This window comes from Saccoglossus kowalevskii, chromosome 22 (assembly GCF_978046115.1).
Source record: "Saccoglossus kowalevskii chromosome 22, keSacKowa6.1, whole genome shotgun sequence".
NCBI lineage: Eukaryota > Metazoa > Hemichordata > Enteropneusta > Harrimaniidae > Saccoglossus > Saccoglossus kowalevskii.
Window position 1 is genome coordinate 20,761,068 of NC_140662.1, and position 24,275 is coordinate 20,785,342.

Sequence of the window (24,275 nt, forward strand, 5' to 3'; positions counted from 1 at the left end):
TTCGGTTGTCCAACAAGAAAGTGACAACTTTGTTAAGTAGTTTAAAACTGCTAAGTTTGATCGGCGTTGTCTGAAAGAAAAATAAGAAGTTTTCATGAACAGACACCACGGCTGGACATTCTTATCTGAAATCGGAACCGGTTTTGTGTGGGAAGACCATTTCCTCGCTTGTGAAATTAATCCATAGAGAAGTATAAGTATGGTTAATTCAAAACTCCGTTGCTATGGTCACGATGATTGGGGTTGGAGAGGTGGATATATTTAAGCCAGGATCTGCGATGTGGTAGTTACGTTTTATAATTAACCCTATCGTGTATCACTTTACAAGTTGTTGACTGGCGTTGGTTTGCTGCTTCGCTCGTCTCAGTGTACAGTTGTTGACTGGCATTACTTTTCTGCTCCATTTTCTTAGATGTTGATCGGTGTCGGTTTGCTTCTCCATTTGTCTCAGTATGTGATTGTTGATTGGCGTTGGTCTGCTGCTCCATTTGTCTGAGTATATTTAACGGTCATACCAGTCATGTTTTTCACGAGTCCCTCAAACCTGAGTTGATCACCATTGATATCTACCATAGAAACCCGCATTGTAGCAGACTGTGATTATTCAAACTTCGATTCGAATATTTGCTGGTTTATTCGACGAATTGATTGGCTATGTCAGGTAAGAAGTTTTGAAATTATTTGATAAATATCTGGTGTATTTATTTTAGCTAGGATAAAAGAGAGCTCTATCGCTGATTCAGAATATATAATTTTCTGTCCACTGCGAGATCCCGCGTTATGCGTGGTCTCGAACGTAAAAAACAGCACAAACAAAGGTCGTGGCGTCGTAATGACGTCAAAACATTGCGTGGGATTTAACAAACACGAAAATATTTTGGGGATATTTCCACACTTAATAATGTGCTGTACACATTTGATGGTGGACAATTTTGATGAAGCAAGGATATCTCAACCAATTTTTCCCTCTCAATGATAAGCATGCTGACATTGAGCTATAAAAAAAGAAATCCAAAATCAAATCGTACGATTTTTACGGCATCCGTTCAGTCCGCGCCTTTCACGCAATTCGCGAGATCTCACAGTAAACGGAAATATCACCTATTTTGTGGGAATCTTCTAATATTTGAACGTTGTGCACGACAAAATCACACCTTTAACTCGAATGTTTGTAACTCGAATGTTTCGTTTATTACGGCTGAAAATTTATCGTCATACAAAATCATGAATCATCGATATTTCCTTCCTATCTCGTGACTTCCATGAAATATTTCGTGGCTTCCATCGGATATCTTGCCATATGAATAATCGTTGTGTTCTTCAAAACAAAAACCAGACCCGTATCGTCATCGATTTAAATCTTCCACGAGTACCCATGAACACGCGTTGCAACACGTAAAGAAGCATACGAACATCCCAAAAATAAACCACAAATTGATGGATTCGACAGTATATAATAATTTGAAAATGAATAAATGTTCATTTCAGAAAAAAAAATTGACGCCTTCCTAAATACGATGACCACCGACATGCTGGATATTTAATGCCCACGAACATGGTCGAATGTCGAACCCGTTGTTGGAAAATATTCAGACACACTGGAATAAACTGGCAAAATTGCCCTAGAGGGCGTGATTCCAAGCGGCCCAGGTTAACTTCAGATGAGAACCCCCATTATGTCTGCTACCTTTGTATTATTACCAAAGTAAATTAAATTAAAGGTAAATTTGAAAATATTTTAACCAACCTCATTATTTCTGATAATTCGGTAACACGCCGTCATATACTTCCCAAACGCCTGTATGGTTAGAATCATAGTTAGAATCATAGTTAGAATCATAGTTAGAATCATGTTTGCTGTTATTAGACATAATTTTATATACATATTAGAATATTCACGACTTCAAATATTAAAAATGACATTTCACTATTCCTTTTCTTGGTCTTGTTATAATATTTTCCGGGAAATGTACAAATAGATAATAGTTGTACAACATGTTACTATGGTAACAATGCTTGTTGCCATGGTAATTCAGTGTTTTGCGAATAAATATGAATATTGTGTCCGGTGCATCCCATAGATTATTGCAAATTGTTTAATTTGCAACGCAACATACTTGTTTCATTTACCTCACCCTATAGTACACTGTGCACGTCACTTGGCACCGCTGATGTGATCAGGTCTTCGTGCAATCTTCGTGTTGGTCTATAGTCGGCTATGACGATGATGACAACGACTGTCTCGTAATAAACGTAATTGCCTGGTCTATTTAGAGCCGGCTAATTCTGATGATGCGCTAGTCTCTGACTACTCTCTGAGTCTGTCTCTGTAACATCCAGAGTCGGTGTCCTTGTTGAAGTAGCTCACCCAGGTTCAAGCAGTGAATAGAAAGTTACTATTCCAATCGACTATTTCAAAATTGCCAACTTGTAAGTTACTAGTAATTCACGAGTAGTTGTGTGCGTTTATCTGTGAAGTAGTGTGGATGAGAATGGATTTATTTGAAAATAATTTCACTGTCGGTTCTTGTTATAAATTATACTTTTCGACAGTTTTAAGGAAGTTATGATCATTCATGTACACTGGACAGGATTTAAGTAAGACTTTTATTTTTCTCGATTCTGTCATAAACATAATATTTCCGTCAACGTGACCAGAAAGCAATAACATGCAAATGTGTTCAAATTGTTAAATTGTTTTTATCAATGACGTTTTTCGGACTGTTCAATACACGACAGAAACAATGAATAATGATCCCCAAGAAGAAAAACACTTTGATCAATTTTAAAATTAGTTTAATCATAGACCTTAGAAAACAGTTTTAGTTTTCTAAGGTCTCTGGTTTAATACAAATTTGTGACGTAACAGATTATTATAGTAGAATTTTCACACTAGGTGTCTTATCTTTTAGTTTATCTCAGGTATATACTTGTATTATCAAATAACACGATTATTAATTAGTTTTTGTATTTAAACAGTTTACGTGGAATAGTCCGGGTGTCACTGTTTATGTGTTTACTGCACCTACATCAATTGAATGGGTAATTTCTTTTCCTCATAAAACTATTGCCGGCAAATCTATTATACTAATTTGCATAACAATATGAGAAAGCAGATATACCAAGTATGGACACGTCTCTGATGCGGATGATTAATTGGCAATGGCGTTGCTTTGTTGTATAATAGATATATTTACGACATCGATTACCCCCGATTTCAAGGCAAAACTTGTTCTGTTTTCTCATTGCAAATTGCGTAGTGTTAATCTTGTACAGACTGGGCAGCGGATGATGGTCGTTTCTGGTTTATATTGTAGCATCGACAATTCACAGCAAAAAAAACCGTTGTCTGGGCTCAGGAGAAGATGATATTACTAGATGCATTGTCTATCGACATCTGAAAATAGAAAATTGTCTGGAATTTATGTTTTCTTTTCTTAGTCCACATTTTTTTTTTAATTTTGATCAATATCTACATTCCCGGTAAAATTGATTTAAGACTCAACAGAGACCGATAAGTGATGGCAACACACTCTGACCCATAATTGGCATCGAATTTACTTTTGATACATCGCTATCATCAATACATATGTTACAATCAATGAAATGTATACATTAACGCAATCATTTAAGCATCCATTGGATTTACAATTCGCCATATATATGGCATTACAATCAAAACGCCACATTATCTGCCGGGTTGTTACGCTGTAGCTATGTGCAAGTTCTCTGAGGGCAGGGTCAGAAACAGTCTCAGATCTCTTCAACGATACCAGTCATTGGAAGATCCGTTACAAAGGCGCACGCCGACGTCCAATCACAGCCACGCTTTCTGTTTACATTGTTCCGTTTCTAAATAAACCAAAAAGTGTAACTTGTAAATAGGCCTAGAGATTTATGCTCCCTATATCTATACAGGACACAGAGGAATTACAACTGGTCATCGAGTACTATTCAAAGGATACGGTAAAATCTAGAGTTCATAGTACCGAACATGATGGCGAAGACCACAATTTTTCTTGCACTGTTTCTACTGCTACTTTTGCCAGCCAAAATTATAGGACTATGGTGGTGAGTACAGAAGTTGAAACTTTGTTTGTGATTGTTCAGAATAGCGAGAGTTATCTCGGTATTGTGTGCCTCTCTGAGGTTCCCATTGAGGAACAGCCAGTGTGTTTGTGTTCTGTATTTCATATGCGTTAGACACGCACCCAGTCACACAGCACCGCACTTTTTCTGAATACACGTCAAATGTGTTATTCTATCGATTTCCGTCCATACATCTCTTTCTGTGTGTATATGTTTGGACGCCGCCGAAACTCTCATTTTTCACCGGCTCGTACCGGAATACGTACATTACCTGAAAGAACGATGCTTGTTCTGCGTAAGTTAACATCATGCAGTTACGTATTTTCACAAGTATGTGCCGACACCAGATGTGTTATTTTTTCTCTGTCTCTCAATTGCTGTCGATGGAAACACAACGTTCAGATTCTGGCGGAGACTTGAAGACATGGCCTACCACAAAGTGCGTGAAATTACATGCATTCTGAATAACACTGCCTTCGCGTTAGTCACGCTGTATTGTCAAGGCCTCGGTGTTCCCATGCCTCGGAGTATGATCGTCTTCTGTGTATGGTCTCATCGCCAATGTTTATTGCGTGTTAAAACATTCCATTTTCATCATTTATTGTATAAGTCTGACAGACACGTGTTGCGAATTTTCACACGAACACGTTAGATTGAACTAGCCATAAACCAGTGGAGTGTGTTATCTTTACAGACGTGTTGTTAGTTAAAATCAATACTTGTACAAATGTTCGTAAAAAAAAACATGCCTTCCTTTTTGCAGCCAGTACAAACCATCATATAAATATAACGCCACGCGGGCATTCTCCATGCATTTATCATCGCAGTCCACTCCTTTTCTATTTCCTAAACTTTGACATAGATGTTACATGCTTCTCATTCAACTTATTGTAATTAAGAACGGCATGACTCGACGAGGCTGATCGTTGCATTGTTATAAGGCATATTCGTGGTGTCACTGTCGAGGCTGTATACCTATTACCAAACTCTTTGGAATGACTCTCGTAAAATGTCAAATTCCCACTTCCCATAATTAGGGGCAAGAACTGACTTTATTGTGTGTGTCCGCAGTCATCGGGGGCAAGCCATCATCCCTCGTGGTATACACACGATACTCACTCACTAACGTCGAACTACTGATTGAAAGTTCAATTATCAATTAATTTGCACATTAGGTTCAATTATTCTAAGTGGGTCGCGTATCTCTGTACTATTCGAGGTAACCTTCACAGAAAGCAATTTGAAAACCACAATTGTGTTCGTGTGAATTGATTGATAAATATAGGTATATACTTAATTCTGCAAACTTTCAAACCGGTAACCGCATTATATGTGAGTGATATCTTTATTAACTCGTCGATAACGTTGTTGCTTATAAGTAAATTTCACAAGGTGTGCTTCTATGGTGTTCACATTGAGTGTTTCCACGATGTTGTGACTACTGTGGTGTCCACGTGATGTTGTTACATCGTGTTCACATGGGGGTGTTACATCGGTGTGTTCACATTGCATACACATGATGTTCTTAAACACTGCTGTGTTCGCATGCTGTTGTTGTTGTACATTGGCGTGTTCACATTAGTGCGCTCAAAGGAAGTGTTCATACGATGTTATTTCGCTGGTTTGCATTCTTTCATATATATTCTGTTTGTACCTTGGTGTGATCACATGTGTCATCGGTGTGTTCACACAGTGTGGGTATATTGGCGTTGTCACATCTATGTGTTCTCGCATGTACATTTGCTATATTCGCAACAGTTTATTCCCGCTGATGCTTTCGTACGATGTTGTTTCATTGGCGTGTTTATATTTGTCTGTTCATCAATGTTGTGGTGTTTTCGTAGTCACATGTATGTGTTAATATGGTGTTGTTGCTTTTCAAGTTAACTTTAATGTATTCATATCCGGAATTCATATGATGTATTGTATTGGTGTTTTCACATTAGTACAATGACATGAGTGTGTTCGTGGTCTGTGTTCACATGTTGTAGGAGCTTACGTTGATACATCCATATAGCAGAGTTCACTTCTTGTGTGGAATTTCAGTGTGTCATCACATCACAACGTAACATTGTCCATCCTTGAATGACTAACAATCCTTCAGTGAAATATTGTACACAGGACTCTACCAATTTTTGATATTTATAATCGCAGTACCATATGATGGATGTGTCCTTATTTTTGTTAAATATTTGTTCTGTGTCGTGTATGTGCAATATCGTATACCTCACATTTAAGGTCAGTTTATCCGAATTTAGCACATAATATGATTTAGTTTGATCTCCAAATTAATCGATTTGTCTCTTTCTAGGGCAGTCAGGAGTCCGTTTCATTTAGACCAAAACAAAATATGTAAGGTATCGAGAAAATTGGGCGGGCGATTGCAGAAGGAGATCTGCCGTAAAGAACCCGAGATCGTGAAAGAGGTAGTGAAAGGGGCCAAGCTTGGGACTGGAGAATGCCAATACCAGTTCAAGAACCGAAAATGGAATTGCACCACAAACAACGACTCATTTGGAAAGATACTGCTACAAGGTAGGAAAGAATGGCGACGACTCCAATTACAAAGGTCAGGTGCATTGACATTTGACCTTTAACCTGTGAGTCAATAAAGCTGTCACTCCTCGTCCTGGTCGATAGTTTATCACAGTCGTTGGCAAACTTGTTGAAAGTACAGATTTTTGCAATAAATTTTTCAATGATTTTATGTTGTTTATTCGGCAGTATTTATTCAAAGCGTCATTTATTTGTTTAATTAATTCTTTCCATTCTTTTAAATATGAGAGTCTGGAGTTAGTTGTCGTGTCAGTCTGACCTCTTTGCATATTCCTAGAATTACGTCACCATGTGTCGTCGATCTTTTTTAGGCACGTGCTCAGTGTGAATAATGCTAATTATTTCTGCCTGGAAAGACCAGAATTGTTTGTGAAACATACATGTACTTTACCAATACGTATGATTCTGTGGAATTCAAATATACTCGTACAATGGTCTCGATTTACTATGTTTCATGACGGTAAAATGCATACGTCATCGCCACTCACACGTACGGTGCGTTCGTTTTCGACCCATGTGTTCTAGTTTGTCATCGTGCACGCATCTGTCATCGCGCCAACTCTTGGCCGTCTCATTCCCTGGCACACGATTCACTGATTTTCGTACTGTGGTTATATTTAAACCGTCAGACCGGGATATAAACAAATAAATGTCGAAATTATAGACGGTTCAGTTGCCCTGAGAAGGGCACGTGGGTGAGAGATTTGGAACGCGCTAAAACCCACTTGCGTCGGGAACTGCTGAAAGAGACGGTACCCACCAGCGCCCGTCTTGTTTGACTGTACCCCGTCTACGTACTTGCGTCAAGAATAGAACTACATTATGCTCAGAAATTGACATCCTATTGGGGGAAGCTTTGTACGATTACGTTGTATTACATAGTGAACTTACATTTCTGATTTATACGACTCGGTAACTTAGCCGGGATTCCATTTAACTCATCAGTCAACACCAAAGCGGGGCCATTTTCTTGACGTTATGTTATGTTACGTATGTCTAAGAGAAGGAGTTGAAACATGGATTTTGAATCATAGGACGTGTTGGAATACGAATGTTTTCTATGGTGTGCGACGGACGTCCAGTGAGGTTCTATTGAATCTGTCACTTTATAAACTCACAAATAAACACGGTATTATTCTCGCAAACGATCACGGTGACTTCAGGTGCACTGGCGTGTGAATTGTCGCATGGGTCATCATCTATGAAGCCAGTGTGGCGTCCATTGTTCGCAGTCACAGTGCACTCGATATCAAGTCTCGCTTCAAAACCACTGCAGTTGAACATATACACACAACATACCCGCCTAGCTGTCGACAGACTATATCGCGTTAACGCTATATGTGTGTCCTAATACCAATAAATTTCGCATTAGTTGTCACACGATTTCCCTTTGATTATGTCTGCCTTGAGATTGATGATCCAAAGAGCCTGGGCGACGTTAGTTAAGGGGAAAACAATCGTTCCTATATTAATGGCGTGGTTGGGTCACGTGAGCATTATAAATACACTCAGTGACTGTCATGATTCCACGGTTATGTCATGTGACAAACGGGTATGTTCAGTAATAACGAGGGGATGTAGTAATTAACACGTTTAAACTGATTTGTATCTCTGCATTTTGGCTCAATGGAGATGGAAAGGCATGTCATTTTCTATCTGTTGGGGGTCAGTATTAAATACAACAAAAGTTCATGGTAAATCAAACGTTCTTCTCTGAACTGTTTAATCATTTTCGATCGTATAAGATACAGGTGTGTCCATTATGCGATTTATATACTGCTAGGGAAATTTAAGACGAAGCACTCTTCGTAATGTCATGGACAGCAAAAAAATTACTTTCTGACAATGCAGCAAAAGTAATTAAAAAATTTCACAGTTTTGACGAAAACCAACAATTCTCCGCAATCATGAGTTCAGATATAACATTTCTTAATATCGTGTTAGAAAAGTACATAGAAAAATGTTTATGTTAAAGACAGCAACTTCTAAATAGAACACAATAAGCCTAGTATATATAAAATTTAAAAAAAAATCTAAATAACCCTCCTTGTAATGTCCAGATTTTCATTATGCCATTTTGTATGTCTTAGTTTTAGTGTGTTTTTTTTTAAATACCATACTGCAGTACCACCCTTTCTGCGTCAGGGTTGTGTCAATGACATAAGTATATTTTACAGGGAACATTGTCAAGACAAGCAGCATCCATATGAAACCGAGTTATACACTCGAAATAGTAGAAGACAAAACAAATTGTGAATAATAAGTGTTATTACTCAGACTAGTATTACTAGTCTGAGGTTATTACTAACACCCAACTTGAATACGAATCTATCACTGTTATGCCGACCAAGGTAAAAGAAAAATGAGTGTTTTCAAGGAACTGAAACTATCTATAATACAAATTAATTAGTTCGCCAGACATGAGAAAGTTGCATAAACTCCTTCACAATTCGAATTTGAAGGAGTATATTCAAATCCCATACGTTTTGCAAATATTCACGATAATAAATACGTGCAAACTCAGTTTGGTCAACTTCTTTGAGCTAAAATTTGATCTACATTTCATTAGAATCATATATTTTAAAGCTATCATTCCATCATTGTAGTCGATGCGCACATGCTGCACTAAAATTGTACCCATTTCTAAGTGAATATGATTTGAAAAAAAAAAACACACTAAAAACTGCGTGTCGAGAAACAATTGCCTTGTACTTCCGTGAATAAGTTTCCAGTGAGAAAATTCCTGTCCTAGGTGGAAATGCTTTCACCTTGTATAAAGTCTGAGTACCTGTTTATGTGTAATCCAATAGGAACTGCCCTACTGTATACATTTGCTCGGAATGCATAACTTCAATTCTGCTCTGACTCTCTCGGTATGTAATATTTAACAAATGTTTAATTAAAGAAAATCATATTAATTGAGGACTGGAATGTGAAAATATGTTCAACTTGATGGAAAAACACTGCCAGATGAATAATATATATTTTATAATATTTCATTCATATATCCGTTACTATAAAATAGTCAACAGTAACTGTTTTCAATTCTTCAATCACGGTATTTCATATCGAAATCCAAACTTCGATAACTTTTCAATAACTTTTCGATAACTTTTATACTTAGTCTAGTCGAAAATACCGTAGACGTTATTTTCCTGGAGCCTTTAAATTTGTAAAATTTGTCAACACTCAATGACGTCATCATTGTGTCCGAGTACGTCACCAATAAATCAACGGATCCTCGTTCGTGTCGTAATAAAATAGTCCGTCAAGCAACGTTAAATCACTATATAACTTGGCAAATAAATGTTTAATTTGAAGCGCCGCTAAACTTTTAAATGTGCGTATTCGTAAAGAAAATAATGGCATCGGGCCGGTAAGCCTACTTCAATCTTAACGTTCTTTCTAATCGAAGTTTCCGGAGGACATCATCCGACAATCTATTTCGAGTGATCAACTCCTTTTATTCTTGTAAGTTACTGGAAAAGGTGTTATGGGTAGTAACTGTAAAATATGAGTTGCGGATTCTTGATTTAACGACGTTTTCATTTTACACTCACTAAATTTAAAATTATATGTCATTCTCTTGAAAAATAATAACCAAAACAATTTTACATTACACCCTTGTTTAGAGCAGCTCATGGAAACGTGATTAACTTAAAATAATGTTGATAAATGCAGGTGAGAGGTCATTCAGTGTAGTGAGAGACATGAATTTTGACAATCACATAGGTTAACAGATTATTGCTCTGTTTCCTCCGAGGCGAGTAGAACTCGCTTAATTACGCAGAAAACAACAACACTCAGTGGCTCACACAAAATGATGTCTCTATGCGATTTATTTCAACTTCAATAATAAAAATTCGTCTATTTCAGGTCTAAATGATACAAGACGCTTTCAATTGACACGTCTCGACCGCGTGTGACATATTCAGTTGACACGTCTAGATTACGCAATACATCTACAATTGGCGCGTTTAAACGACGTATGACGATATTAGTTGGTACATGTCCTCGTCAGTTGACACATCAAGGTGGCACTGGACATCGTGAATTGACACGTAATATTGCTTAAATCGCAAACTAATTAATACCCTAGATGAAATTGACTAACCTACCTTGCTAGCCAACCTGACACCCCGGATATATGGTTCATTTCGGCCATCACGTACTTTGTGGTTAGCACTGCTCGTACCCGTGAAGAGCACGTGAATGCCAAGACATATTTACCCCCCCCCCCAAAAAAAAAAATAAATGTATAGAATATACACTGTTTTTTTTTTCAATCTGCATTAAACACGTGTTTTCGCTCGAAAATTCACCATTTCTCGTAACATGGTTCGGTGACCACACTTTCATCTCTATAGCGACATGAACCCCTATTATGAACAAAATGACATTTGTTATTCGGTCCGAGCATAGAACTAGTTCCATGGTCCGAGGATCGTTGTTAAATTGTAGTATACTGTAAAATACTTTATTTTCGCTTGGAATTAATTTCCATTATTTTCGCCAAAGGAATGATTCAGTGAAAAACATTCTATACAAAACACCCAAAAAGTTTTTTCAGTGAAAATTAATTCCAGTTAAAATAAAGTATTTTACAGTATATATGTAAAGCATGGCAGATAAATACTGCAAAAACCGGAAAAGGTTTCCATTCGCCGTGATCATGTGCGTCGTTAATCACCTGCGAACGTGCGTGGAAGTTACCGACGTAATAGGACAAAATATCATGTGCACCAGAAAATATTTAATAAATTGTGTTGCTGTTTTCTTTTTTTCAATAACAGATACAAGAGAGACTGCATTTGTGTGTGCGGTGACGTCGGCGGGTGTAACGTATGCGGTAACTCAGGCTTGTTCCATGGGCGAACTTCTCCAGTGTGGCTGCGACGATGAAGTGTCCAGACATGCTGGTAGCAATAGCACCTGGGAGTGGGGAGGCTGTGCAGACAACATCGAATTCGGTTACCAGAAATCTAAAGAGTTTATGGATGCACAGGACAAAAGGCGCAGTGATATTAGGACGCTTATAAATTTGCATAACAATGAAGCAGGTCGTCTGGTAGGTACAATAGCCTTAACATATTTCGTAAATTTCCTGGGGCTGCAAAGGGACAACTTTTATATTAGGCCCGTCTGTAGCATTTCGTGTATGCTTTTGAAATGGCACTAATTGAGACCCCTTCTGGACAGAATTAGTAAATGTTTGATCCAAAAATAGATCTAAGCATAATGACGTCCAGACAAACTATAAAATGGCGGGGTGTGATTGGTTACATTAACTTATTTTTAAGAACATACATCAACAAGAAATATTTGAGTTCTGTTTTAATTTCTGAAAATTTATCGTGGTAATGTTGAATCGGTCTTTTGGACTGATCTCGCAATTGTTTGGCAACATTAGTGGAGAATAGAATAGAATAGAATAGAATAGAGTAGGATATAATACAATCGAGTCTGTCAAGATGTGATGTTTCGATGCGTAAAATCAAGCCGTGTTATTCAGAAGACGGTTCCTTTGTGTTTTCGCTGGGTTCCGCATCACGTGCCCATGTAACGGTTCTAGCGTGCTCACATCTAAAGGTGCGTCCTTTGACACTCTTCACCTACAACGAGTTCGAGTTTCTTTTTAAGTAACCCCAGCTTATTTCAGCCGGATTTTCGCCTGACCTCTTCATTGCCTCGGGTCGGGTCTTAAAAGTGTCTACTTGTTGTTTGTGATCAACTCAACTGGAGAGCCAGGACCGGGGACTTCGCAACTGGTTGCGTGCGTACCGAGAAACATATACTGAAATGAAATTTACAGTCGGAAAGCAATGTAATTTTTATTGGCATGAAAAGTGACCGCAACTTATGTCATGGTGTGTATCCCTTACGCCAAGTGAAGTTATTTCGGTGTCCAATGCCGTCATTTGGGTGAGCGATGACGGAAATTGCAAGAGTACAGGTCACTGTAAACACCAAACAGTAATATAGGAAAGGTAAACTACTCTTGGAATGTGTCCTCGTTAAGCCATGGTGAACACGGTGGAAATATGCAATCGTTACAGTTACAGTTACGGAAAACTCGTATTGTTTCTCTTCAAACGGTTGGCATTTTCCGTCATTTTTTATCTCATGTTATCAACTCGCTAATAAGAACTAATTTAAAGTGAAATGTCATAGAGGCAAATGTTTATCGACCTAATTTAATGGCAGTTATCGGTTTGAGTGAAATGTTCAATTTCTGACCAGGAATTAGTTTTCCATAAATCAGATACAGGTGATATACGTCCACTTTGGATATCACTGCGCAATCACTACTAACTGGCGTTTATTCACGACGTTCCCAAAAGTAAGTGAAATAATAGAATGTGTTTCCCAACATTCAATTCAAGAAAGCTTTCATGTATGCGTCTCGAAAGAACGAATCTTTAATGCGTTGTTTGAAATGTGACGTCACTCGGAAGGTTTTTGGAATGTTGCGCTCCGTGTTGTACTCTCCCGAATGTCAGCTATTTTTTTTACCGCTACATAATGATATCACTGCGCAATCACGTGTCTCGTACCGGAACAATAAAATGGCATCCGTCATAATATTTTGCTCAATTATTGCCGGAAGTGACGTGTGATGAGCGCGTATTTACTAACACAAGTCAACGAGAGTTCAGATGTCAATTAAATGTTGTTTCAAGATTTGTATTTGCCGTTTAACCTCGTAATTTCTCGAACCTCTGCCGATAACCTCTGTATTTCATGTAATATATTAAGGCTTGTGTTGGCAGTTGGTGAATGATTCAGAGATGACATACCGGACATTCTCCTTTCCCCCAGATTCTCTGAACTTATGTTTGTTTGTTGCAACTCGTGGTTTCCTTAATCATGAGACACTTTTTTTGAGAACGTGTTAAACAAAACGCTACAACTGCCATGCAGCGCGTGTTCGAATTCCGTGTTATCACCAGCGCCATAGTCGTCGCGCAGAGCGTGTTCGAATTCCGTGTAATCAAATCACGCAGCGCGTGAGTGTCGAATTTCGTAACGCGCTGTGTACGTAGCACGGGAACCAAGTCGAATACTGTGCGTAGCGGCGACCGTAGTGCATTATCAAGTTCAGGAGAAGATCCTGTGCAGTGTACTGTAAAGGGGTTAATTATTCAATGGGTTTTAATTTGGCTTATTTCGCTGACTGAAAATGCGCTAAATTAAAACCCAGTGAATATGTAAAATTTAGCATAGAACACATTATCTAAATGATAAAGCCGTGAATTTAAAACCCAAAGAATATGCCTGAAATGGCAAATCAGAAAAATTTAAGCCCAGTGAAAATTAATCATTTTACGGTATTACAATCTTAGTAAGGGGGCGACTCACACACTAGTATGTGTACCGGCACGTTCGATCAAGTTCGCTCAAATATGGTTGAGGCAGCATATTATGTGAAACACTTTTTGAAAGTTTGCTTAAAACATAATATGTTCTAACAAAACGTTGATTATAAATAGTGACGTTTAGACATACTAGTTTTGTAGACTTGTTTCAATCGTTCTTGTGGTAAACTTTCTCACATCTAATTTGTTTCGATGTGACACAGATAAAATGTTTATACTTTGATTTTCGCTACGGTGACTTACGGGCTAATTATTTGTTGTCAATTTTGAGTTTAGAAATAATATTTTGTTCATAAAATTGAACCAAATTTGTTTAATGTATGTTATATTACACAGGAGAATAGAATATAAAGTGTCTACAAATTTAAACATTGTTAGAAAGTTTGAGTAGATTTCTATCTATACGTTATCTGAAGCTTCATGGTAATTACCTGCTGTGTATAAAATCAGTGTCATGTAGCAATCTTCACAACAACCTAATTTGAATACCCCATTTATTTTCACGCATGCACATGCTTATTCAAAATGTCTCCAATCTCACACATTTGCATCATTCAATATTGACGCAATTTTAGGCTCCAGCGTTATGGGGTGAAATAATTGCCATGAAAAAGTAAATGGCAAAATTATCAGGCCAAACAATCTTTTTTTTTCTGGTCATCGCGCGTGTGTGTAAATTCAGGGGGAACTGCTTTCGACTGTGTTTCAGAAAGTTTCTGTCAAAATATTGTGAAAATGACATCTCGGAATCAGAAATATTTGTTTACTTTGCCTTTTGCCTCAACAACGGTTTTGATACTAATTATGTTAACAATTTATGAAATGTACAGTGATCAGCTGAAAATTCCACTTAAAATTCGGCCACGCGACGAGGTTACCCCTCCATCCTTTGTAACATCCCATAATAGTTTTGTTTAACGTAAGTAAAATATATTCCTTCCGATTCTCGACCAAACTCTCGCGGAGGGGTACTACAAACGGTACCGCCAAACACGAACAGTACTAAATGTACGGAATCTATTTGTATCTTTATATTAAATCCCACACAACGGTTGAGTCTTTTGGCGCACGTGCAACGCAACGCGATTAATCTTGACTTTTGATCACAGCAACTTCAGATCTGTTTTTGTTATTGTTGTTGTGTTATTCTTCAAGTTGTAAACTGATGATACAGACACATCAAAGCTGGTTTGTTTCTGAATATATCTCTCGAGATTGCGTTCACTTCTCTTCTTTCGTATGTGTTCGAGCGTATCATTTCTTTATTTGAGTGGATACAAAGCATGGTCGCATCTCATTTTGAGACTGACAATGGCAGTTTATCCTTGTTCACCAAGCGCAAAGAAGGACTGAAAAGTTAGTTTGGGACAATTAGATATTCTTCCAGGACCGTTAGGCTTCGGGATAGAACCAAACAATTGTCGTTGGAGTGTTTCTCTCGGTGCATCGATGGTGCGAATGGCATTAGATCGGCTGCTTCTGTACTGCAATAAAGGTATATCACTCTCAGCAGCGACAACTTTAACGTTTCGTCGATATGTCGGTGAACCAAACTGGTGCATCGATCAGTAGTTGCAAGATCAGTGAAGCAAACGGACGCACGATATTGCACTTACTTTTAACGATCGGAAAAGAGAACTCTATGATTACTGTTTCGAGCAAGGCGTCTAGTTTTGAACTTGTGAGTGTCGCCAAGGTTGTATTTCAGACAGAGATCGTAAAACTTTCGGCGGTTTAGGGCTAAACAGACCCAACGGATGCCAGTGATAAACGTTTTATTTGACGTTGGAGCATAAATTGTCCCCGTATCCCAAATTCCATACACATGTGGACTCCAAACACGTGGGCGCGTCATCCACTCCGAGCATGTGTTCTGATTTACGCGTCTGATGTCTCGTATTAGTAAGGGATTAACGAGCCATCGGGATTGGAGACACGTGTACGCAGCGTTTAACCTACCTGTGTCAGTGCCCGGCGATGGGCGTTACACGGGGGAGTGTCCAATTACACATTTACAAACACGAGATTCCTTACATAGCAATACTCGCCGAAAGGATGGTGATACTCTTCTCCAATAATATCCTCGATGAAACTTCAAAAGACATATATACGTCAGCGAATAATATTGTTCTGCTGGCATATTCTTACATTTATACGTCTCCCAATTAACTGTTAATGTATTAATTATTCACCGGATTTTAATTTCACATTTTTCGCTAAATGAGCGAATTTTTGTCACCTTAAATATTTTTTTCTAAAGTTTCAGTTAAATGCAGTAGCCAATACGGAATTATGTCCATTAGCACCAAAATTACAAAAAAAACATATATACAGACATAAATATTGCATCAAAATTTTGCCGGAAAAAATGTTGGTACACACAGGTCTGTGAATTATAATATATAAGAAATTAAGTTGCCAAGTTGTGTCCATGCAAGTAGATATTTCTAACAGTAACATAGGCATTTTCGCTGACACAGCCCCAATCACCATCTTCATACAATTCTTGGAAATGACTAATAGCCAGCATTCTGGAATGGAGGATCTCGGTTTCTGTTTTTCGACAACATCACACGTATACAAACAAGGTACAAACATAACGATTTCGTAATTACTTTCTGATAATTAAAGACTGCCTACTAGTATTCACAAAAAAAAACCTTCAAAGTAATTGATGTATACTGAACGATGACCGTGGAATGAATGGTATCAAGATAACAAATGTACTCCATTTGTTTGTATGTTTATTATCATTAGCGCACCTACCCATGGTCACAGAGAGCTTATCCATTTATAGAAACTTGACAGAAATAACATTACCACGCGTGGATCAATACAGACAAAAGTGGCTTTAAGATGTGTACAATTGACCGAAACGCCTACAAATTCAAAGTATGTTTCATTAGATCGATAATTAAATTTTCTCTGTGGTTTTCAAAATGGTTACAATTTGGGTGCGTCGCCGTGTACTCTTTTTCCTATTGAACACCTACACGCTGCGGCTGTTTTTCAACCGACAGCCGATTACCGTCTCTTGGCATATCCTATGATGGGTTATGTAAAGGGCAACTCGATTGCACTCACGCTGTGCCCCGTTCCTCCATCCTGGGCGGAGAACGTATCAATTTTGAATTCATTGCATGTCTGATAAACGATATTGTACACGCGCCGACTGATATTGAGTTAAAATTATTCATGCGCAATTATTGCGTACTCGTCATTTTCGAATAGCATTCAAATAAAGCTGAAATGCGTATTTTTCACCGGGAAAGAAATGATGGAAACTGACCATAACAGAAAAAACAGCTCACTGTTCTGATTTTGATTCTGAAATAGTGAAATTTATTGAATTTACCTGATATACTATGTAAACCCCTCAAGTATTTGACATGTTTTATTTTTGGTATGTAGTTTCCATGGTTACAAACACATTGTCAAGTCCCGTACGATTGACATTCTTATTACAAGACCATTGTTTTTAGAAAGAATATTCAAGTGTAATTATTGTATATGCCAATTTAGGGATAATAAGTGATAGATTTCAACAATTTGTTTCATCTACGTGAGTAGTTTAATATCTTCAATAATAAGGAGGGTCGTGATTCGAAACCCCTCCAAATTACATCGTTTATCATTTCATATCATAAGCAACATAAAACATACCGTGTCCTTCTCCTTGGCCGCATCACTGGAAGGTTCAGGGAACAATCTGGATTTATCACTTCCTCTGAAAACTGAGACCCCTTCTCGATATCCAATTTTAACGAGATGACGCGTGAAATCACTGACAGTACCAGAAACCAATTAAACTTCCAAGGATATATTAGATAGATCACGATTCCCGCAGTGAATCTCAATTCCTCTCCTGCTCAACTATACTAACAGTACTCGGATTAATTAAGATAAAGAAGACGGCAGACCGATGTTTCTGTTTGAACGAAATTCGAACGCACTGCGCACGATCGCCACCTTTTAAATCATATACAGTTATTTTGCCCTGTTCGAATAATTAACACATGACGACATGACAGCATATCCAATTATGTGGCACATAACATGACATGACATCACACCCAATCATGTGACACATAACATAACACGACATCACACCCAACCATATGACACATAACATAACATGACATCACACCCAATCATGTGACACATATCATAAAATGATACCACATCCAATCATGTGACACATAACATAACATAACATAACATAACATAACATAACATAACATAACATAACATAACATAACATAACATAACATAACACTCAATCATGTGACACATAACATAACCGATTTGCGCATTCAATAAGAAAGGCAAAAATAAATACCAATTGAAAAAGTGTTATTATTATTCTAATACTGCGACCCTGGCAGAATAGAATATTTGCTTTATTCAACACCCGTGACCACCAGTTTAAAGGCTATGCCGCATTCAACACAATGTATCTCGTAGATTGAACACTGCGACGCAATGTATCTCGTAAATTGAATACTTTGACGCAATGTATCTCGTAGATTGAACACTGTGACGCAATGTATCTCGTAGATTGAACACTGTGACGCAATGTATCTCGTAGATTCAAAACAGTGACGCAATGTATCTCGTAGATTCAACACTGTGACGCAATGTATCTCGTAGATTCAACACTGTGACGCAATGTATCTCGTAAATTGAACACTGACGCAATGTATTCCGCAGATTGAACACTGTGACGCAATGTATCTCGTAGAATCAACACTGTGACGCAATGTATCTGGTAGATTGCACACTGTGACGTAATATATCTCGCAGATTGAACACTGTGACGCAATGTATCTCGTAGATTGAACACTGTGACGCAATGTATCTCGTAGTTTGAACACTGACGCAATGTTTCTCGTAAATTGAACACTGTGACGCAATGTATCTCGTAAATTGAACACTGACGCAATGTATTCCGTAGATTGAACACTGTGACGCAATGTATCTCGTAGAATCAACACTGTGACGCAATGTACCTCGTAAATTGAACACTGACGCAATGTATTCCGTAGATTGAACACTGTGACGCAATGTATCTCGTAGAATCAACACTGTGACGCAATGTATCTCGTAAATTGAACACTGACGCAATGTATTCCGTAGATTGAACACTGTGACGCAATGTATCTCGTAGAATCAACACTGTGACGCAATGTATCTCGTAGAATCAACACTGTGACGCAATGTATCTGGTAGATTGTACACTGTGACGTAATATATCTCGCAGATTGAACACTGTGACGCAATGTATCTCGTAGATTGAACACTGTGACGCAATGTATCTCGTAGTTTGAACACTGACGCAATGTTTCTCGTAAATTGAACACTGTGACGCAATATATCTCGTAGATTGAACACTGTGACGCAATGTATTTCATAGATAGAACACTGTGACGCAATGTATCTCGTAAATTGAACACTGTGACGCAATGTATCTCGTAGATTGAACACTGTGACGCAATGTATCTCGTAGATTGAACACTGTGACGCAATGTATCTCGTAGATTGAACACTGTGACTCAATGTATCTCGTAGATTCATCACTGTGACGCAATGTATCTCGTAGATTCAACACTGTGACGCAATGTATCTCGTAAATTGAACACTGTGACGCAATGTATCTCGTAGATTGAACATTGTGACGCAATCTATCTCGTAGATTCAAATCTGTGACGCAATGTATCTCGTAGAATCAACACTGTGACGCAATGTATCTGGTAGATTGTACACTGTGACGTAATGTATCTCGTAGATTGAACACTGTGACGCAATGTATCTCGTAGTTTGAACACTGTGACGCAATGTATCTCGTAAATTGAACACTGTGACGCAATGTATCTCGTAAATTGAACACTGTGACGCAATGTATCTCGTAAATTGAACACTGTGACGCAATGTTTCTCGCAAATTGAACACTGTGACGCAATGTATCTCGTAGATTGAACACTGTGACGCAATGTATTTCGTAGATTGAACACTGTGACGCAAAGTATCTCGTAGATTCAACACTGTGACGCAATGTATCTCGTAGATTCAACACTGTGACGCAATGTATCTCGTAGAATCAACACTGTGACGCAATGTATCTCGTAGATTGAACACTGTGACGCAACGTATCTCGTAGATTGAACACTGTGACGTAATGTATCTCGCAGATTGAACACTGTGACGCAATGTATCTCGTAGATTGAACACTGTGACGCAATGTATCTCGTGGATTGAACACTGACGCAATGTTTCTCGTAAATTGAACACTGTGACGCAATGTACCTCGTAGATTGAACACTGTGACGCAATGTATCTCGTAGATTGAACACTGTGACGTAATGTATTTCGTAGATTGAACACTGTGACGCAATGTATCTCGTAGATTGAACACTGACGCAATGTATCTCGTAGATTGAACACTGTGACGCAATGTATCTCGTAGATTGAACACTGTGACGTAATGTATCTCGTAGATTGAACACTGTGACGCAATGTATCTCGTAGATTGAACACTGTGACGCAATGTATTTCGTAGATTGAACACTGACGCAATGTTTCTCGTAAATTGAACACTGTGATGCAATGTATCTCGTAGATTGAACACTGTGACACAATGTATCTCGTAGATTGAACACTGTGACGCAATGTATCTGGTTGATTGAACACTGTGACCTAATGTATCTCGTAGATTGAACACTGTGACACAATGTATCTCGTAAATTGAACACTGTGGCGCAATGTATCTCGTAGATTGAACACTGTGACGCAATGTATTTCGTAGATTGAACACTGACGCAATGTATCTCCTAGATTGAACACTGTGACGCAATGTATCTCGTTGATTGAACAGTATGACGCAATGTATCTCGTTGATTGAACAGTGTGACGCAATGTATCTCGTAGATTGAACACTGACGCAATGTATCTCGTAGATTGCAATACGTGTATACAGTTAACAATCCAACCCGTGTTAACTGAGGGTGATATGATCGCCTTGTTCCGCAGAACAGATCATTTCTGTCAAACAGATAATAACTGAATAAACAAATATAACCCACGTTAAAGGTCATACAAAACTCAACTCACGTCGTTTCCTAGCAACAAAGTTGTTTGTTTCATTGTGAGAACAGCTTTAAAGTTCTTTGACTTTTGAGAATAGTTACTGTGACAAGTCCATGCCAAACGTTTTCCCAATAGCCGTACCAATTATGAGCCTTAAGTATTAAAGCACACAAAAGTTAACATCACCCCCCGCCGCCTCTCCTCGCCGCGTGTTTTAACATGTTGAAGCCCGGTTGACGCATTTTCCCCGTTTTATCCACTTAAGACTTAGCCGTACGCCTAGAGATTAAAGAGAACAATTTAAGGAATATTCTTACTACACTGATATCTGTTTAATTCTTCGTTCTTTTTTTTTATTTTCAAGAAATATTAAATAAATTTTAATAGAAATTATTTGAAAAGTTATGTAAGGAAATAAGAAAATAATGTATCTATTATATCTATATCTATTGATTAGGCCATCAAAAAGAATATGAGAATAGAATGCAAATGCCACGGACTATCTGGGACATGCACAGTAAAGACCTGCTGGCAGAAGATGCCAGTATTTAGATTCGTTGGAAATAGACTGAAAGAGAAATTCAATAGAGCAACCGAAGTAATAGGTGGTAACGATGGCAACGAGTTACTACCAGAGGGCGAGACAATAAAACCGCCGACGGACGAGGATCTGGTCTACACGGCAAAGTCGCCAGATTTCTGTGAACCGAACAGAAGAGTTGGGTCTCTTGGTACAGGGGGTAGAAACTGTAATAACACGTCGTTGGATGTTGGTGGTTGTGATCAACTGTGTTGTGGCCGTGGTTACAAAGAGGAGACAATTACGGTAACCGAAAACTGCAAGTGTCGCTTCCATTGGTGTTGTGTGGTCAACTGTGACACGTGCACAACTAAAAAAACTATTCATAAATGTAACGGATACCGTTCGTAAGGACAAGTTACGTTGATTGTGAACATTACCGTCCGTCACTTATAGAGAATGATCATCGGACTAGATAATTTTGGAATGCATGTTTTTTATATGAACGATGACATTTGCCTTCAATCACTTCCTGGATATTCTGTGTCGTTTCGCAACAATGCGACACCAGCTCCTTGATCGTTTTGACAATATTGTGACGTCACTTCCTGAATATTTTGGATGTCTGCGCAACATTATGACGTAATATTCTAAATATTTCGGATCATTTTTGCAGCATTGTGACAAGTCTAATATCAAGCAATACATCGAAAGCAAAGAAAACATACTGACACATGTGGCCAGACCAGATACTCTTATTTTCCAGCGGATATTTTGTGTGCATACAATGTTTTATAACAGGACTGAGCACGGGTAGGAACAACAATGAATTGTGCATCCTGGCATGTCGTAAGCAAAATGTGTTCTTTGTTACCAGCAATATTTACGGGACTTCTTTTGAATCTGCATCCAAAATGAGTACATATTCTTTCACGAATTATTCTGAAAACGAAGCATTGGGACAGCAGCCATGTCAGTTGTATTATTTTGAGAGAGTCCTAAAAACCTAATTATATATCTATTCAATGGTGTCTGCGTGACGGATGTGAATCGTCAGAGCCCATTTGCACTAGAATAATCAAACCATGATGGCGGGCGTCAAAACAATGACGGTTTGGTGGGAGCGGCGCAATGCATTTTGCAGTAGTGTTACTATGACTGGGCTCACAAAGCTAGGCAAAGACTTCGCAAAATTATACCACAAGGAGGAAGATATTCCTGTATTGCACAACGTTGCTCAATTTATTTTTTTAATTAAAACAGTTTATAGTTGTATAAATATGCATAATATGCAAATATTTGATAGCGATATGTATATTACATGAGTTTCCATGCATTTCAGACTACCAAACCGGTAGCAAATCAAATATTAAAAAGACCAACGGGACATGAACATAATATAACACGACTTGTAAATTGAAATTGCCAATTGCCTAGAACCAAAGCATTAGTGTATTTTATATAAACTGTTAATATCAGAGATTTTTAAGACTATATATTAGACAATCGCAAAAGGCTAGTTGCTGAAAAGGTAACTGTAGGTAACTAATGTTTGCTATTGGTCGAATTTTGAATGTTAACGTTGCATTGGATGGTAGGATACATAGTTATTACAAGGGTACTGTTTCGTGCCACGAGTTGCTGATAAACAGCGACAGTTTCAAAAATTAATGTGAGAAATTTCACACTATGTGACACTAAACATGGGTCACTGTAGTGGCCATATTATGGAAATAATGGTTTAACGATTAGATTTTATGGGTGAGGAAAAGATAGAAAATTATTTTTTTCTTTACCAATATTTAGTACGAGATATGTATTTCCACGATGAAGCTGGTGTAAACAAATTGTTGGTTTTTTCTCTAGATTTTGGTTTTTATTTTATTTATATAGTTTTTGCTCTATCGTTGCAACGCATTTTATCTTTCTAAGGGCCAACTGTGATATGTCAGTAGCACTAACATGGCCGCCATTCGTCCATCTTGGATTAGATCATTTTAGCATCTTAGTTAGTAACTATACGTAAATGCATTCTGTGGTTAATCGTTAAATTCAGATATATCTTTGGTACGTCCATCCCACTGTTCCAACCCATGTTTACAGTACTCCCTGTGCTTCACTAATGACGAGAATCATTATGAAGATCGATAGGTCAAAGTTTAAAGGTCGATTTAAAAATGGTTTCCGTCTGATTTCAGCATTTTTGAAGTTGTATATTTTACTATATCATTATTTATTTCAAGAAAATAATACCATTTTCGCTTTGATAAGGTTTATTATGAGACTGGACAATGTGGTTTTGTATGCGCGTGTCAGGCAGATATCGTTCGAACTGAACATTGTACGAGTGAATACACACCAAACAAACATACATCCGGTGTACGTGAAAAACAGTAGCAACATGGTTTACACCGACCCCTGGTGTTCAGTCGACCCGTTGTATTAGGTTGCCGTGTTGTGGTTTGCTGCGTTGTAGAGGAGTCAAAACATGACACTCTACATACATCCATATGGACTGAACGAAAAAATTGCATACAAAGTTGGCTATTGCGGTAACAAGATCGAAACAAAGTGCAAAAGGTTCGTCTAGTTTTTAAAAGAGGCGCTGTCAGCCACCCCACACGGCAACCTAGGGAGGAGGGACACGACAT

The 24,275-nt window shown here is 38.1% G+C and overlaps 1 protein-coding gene across 2 annotated transcripts; it reads left to right on the plus strand.

The window, feature by feature from the left end:
- Positions 1–468: 468 nt before the first annotated feature.
- On the plus strand, positions 469–23,898 carry Wnt6 (wingless-type MMTV integration site family, member 6). 2 transcript variants are annotated; one of them, XM_078006416.2, is made up of 5 exons: positions 469–661; positions 3,919–4,071; positions 6,401–6,624; positions 11,439–11,713; positions 21,562–23,898. In XM_078006416.2, exons 2-5 carry the CDS (start codon positions 3,995–3,997, stop codon positions 22,033–22,035), a joined length of 1,050 nt encoding a protein of 349 aa, XP_077862542.2. In that variant the 5' UTR covers positions 469–661; positions 3,919–3,994; the 3' UTR covers positions 22,036–23,898.
- The last annotated feature ends 377 nt before the right edge of the window (positions 23,899–24,275 follow it).

Bases quoted from the DNA above. Each gene is read 5' to 3' on its own strand.
- Wnt6 (XM_078006416.2), top strand. From the start codon at position 3,995: ATGATGGCGAAGACCACAATTTTTCTTGCACTGTTTCTACTGCTACTT. The intron at 4,072-6,400 runs GTGAGTACAGAA...GTCTCTTTCTAG, and splicing joins AAAATTATAGGACTATGGTG to GGCAGTCAGGAGTCCGTTTC. The intron at 11,714-21,561 runs GTAGGTACAATA...TCTATTGATTAG, and splicing joins ACAATGAAGCAGGTCGTCTG to GCCATCAAAAAGAATATGAG.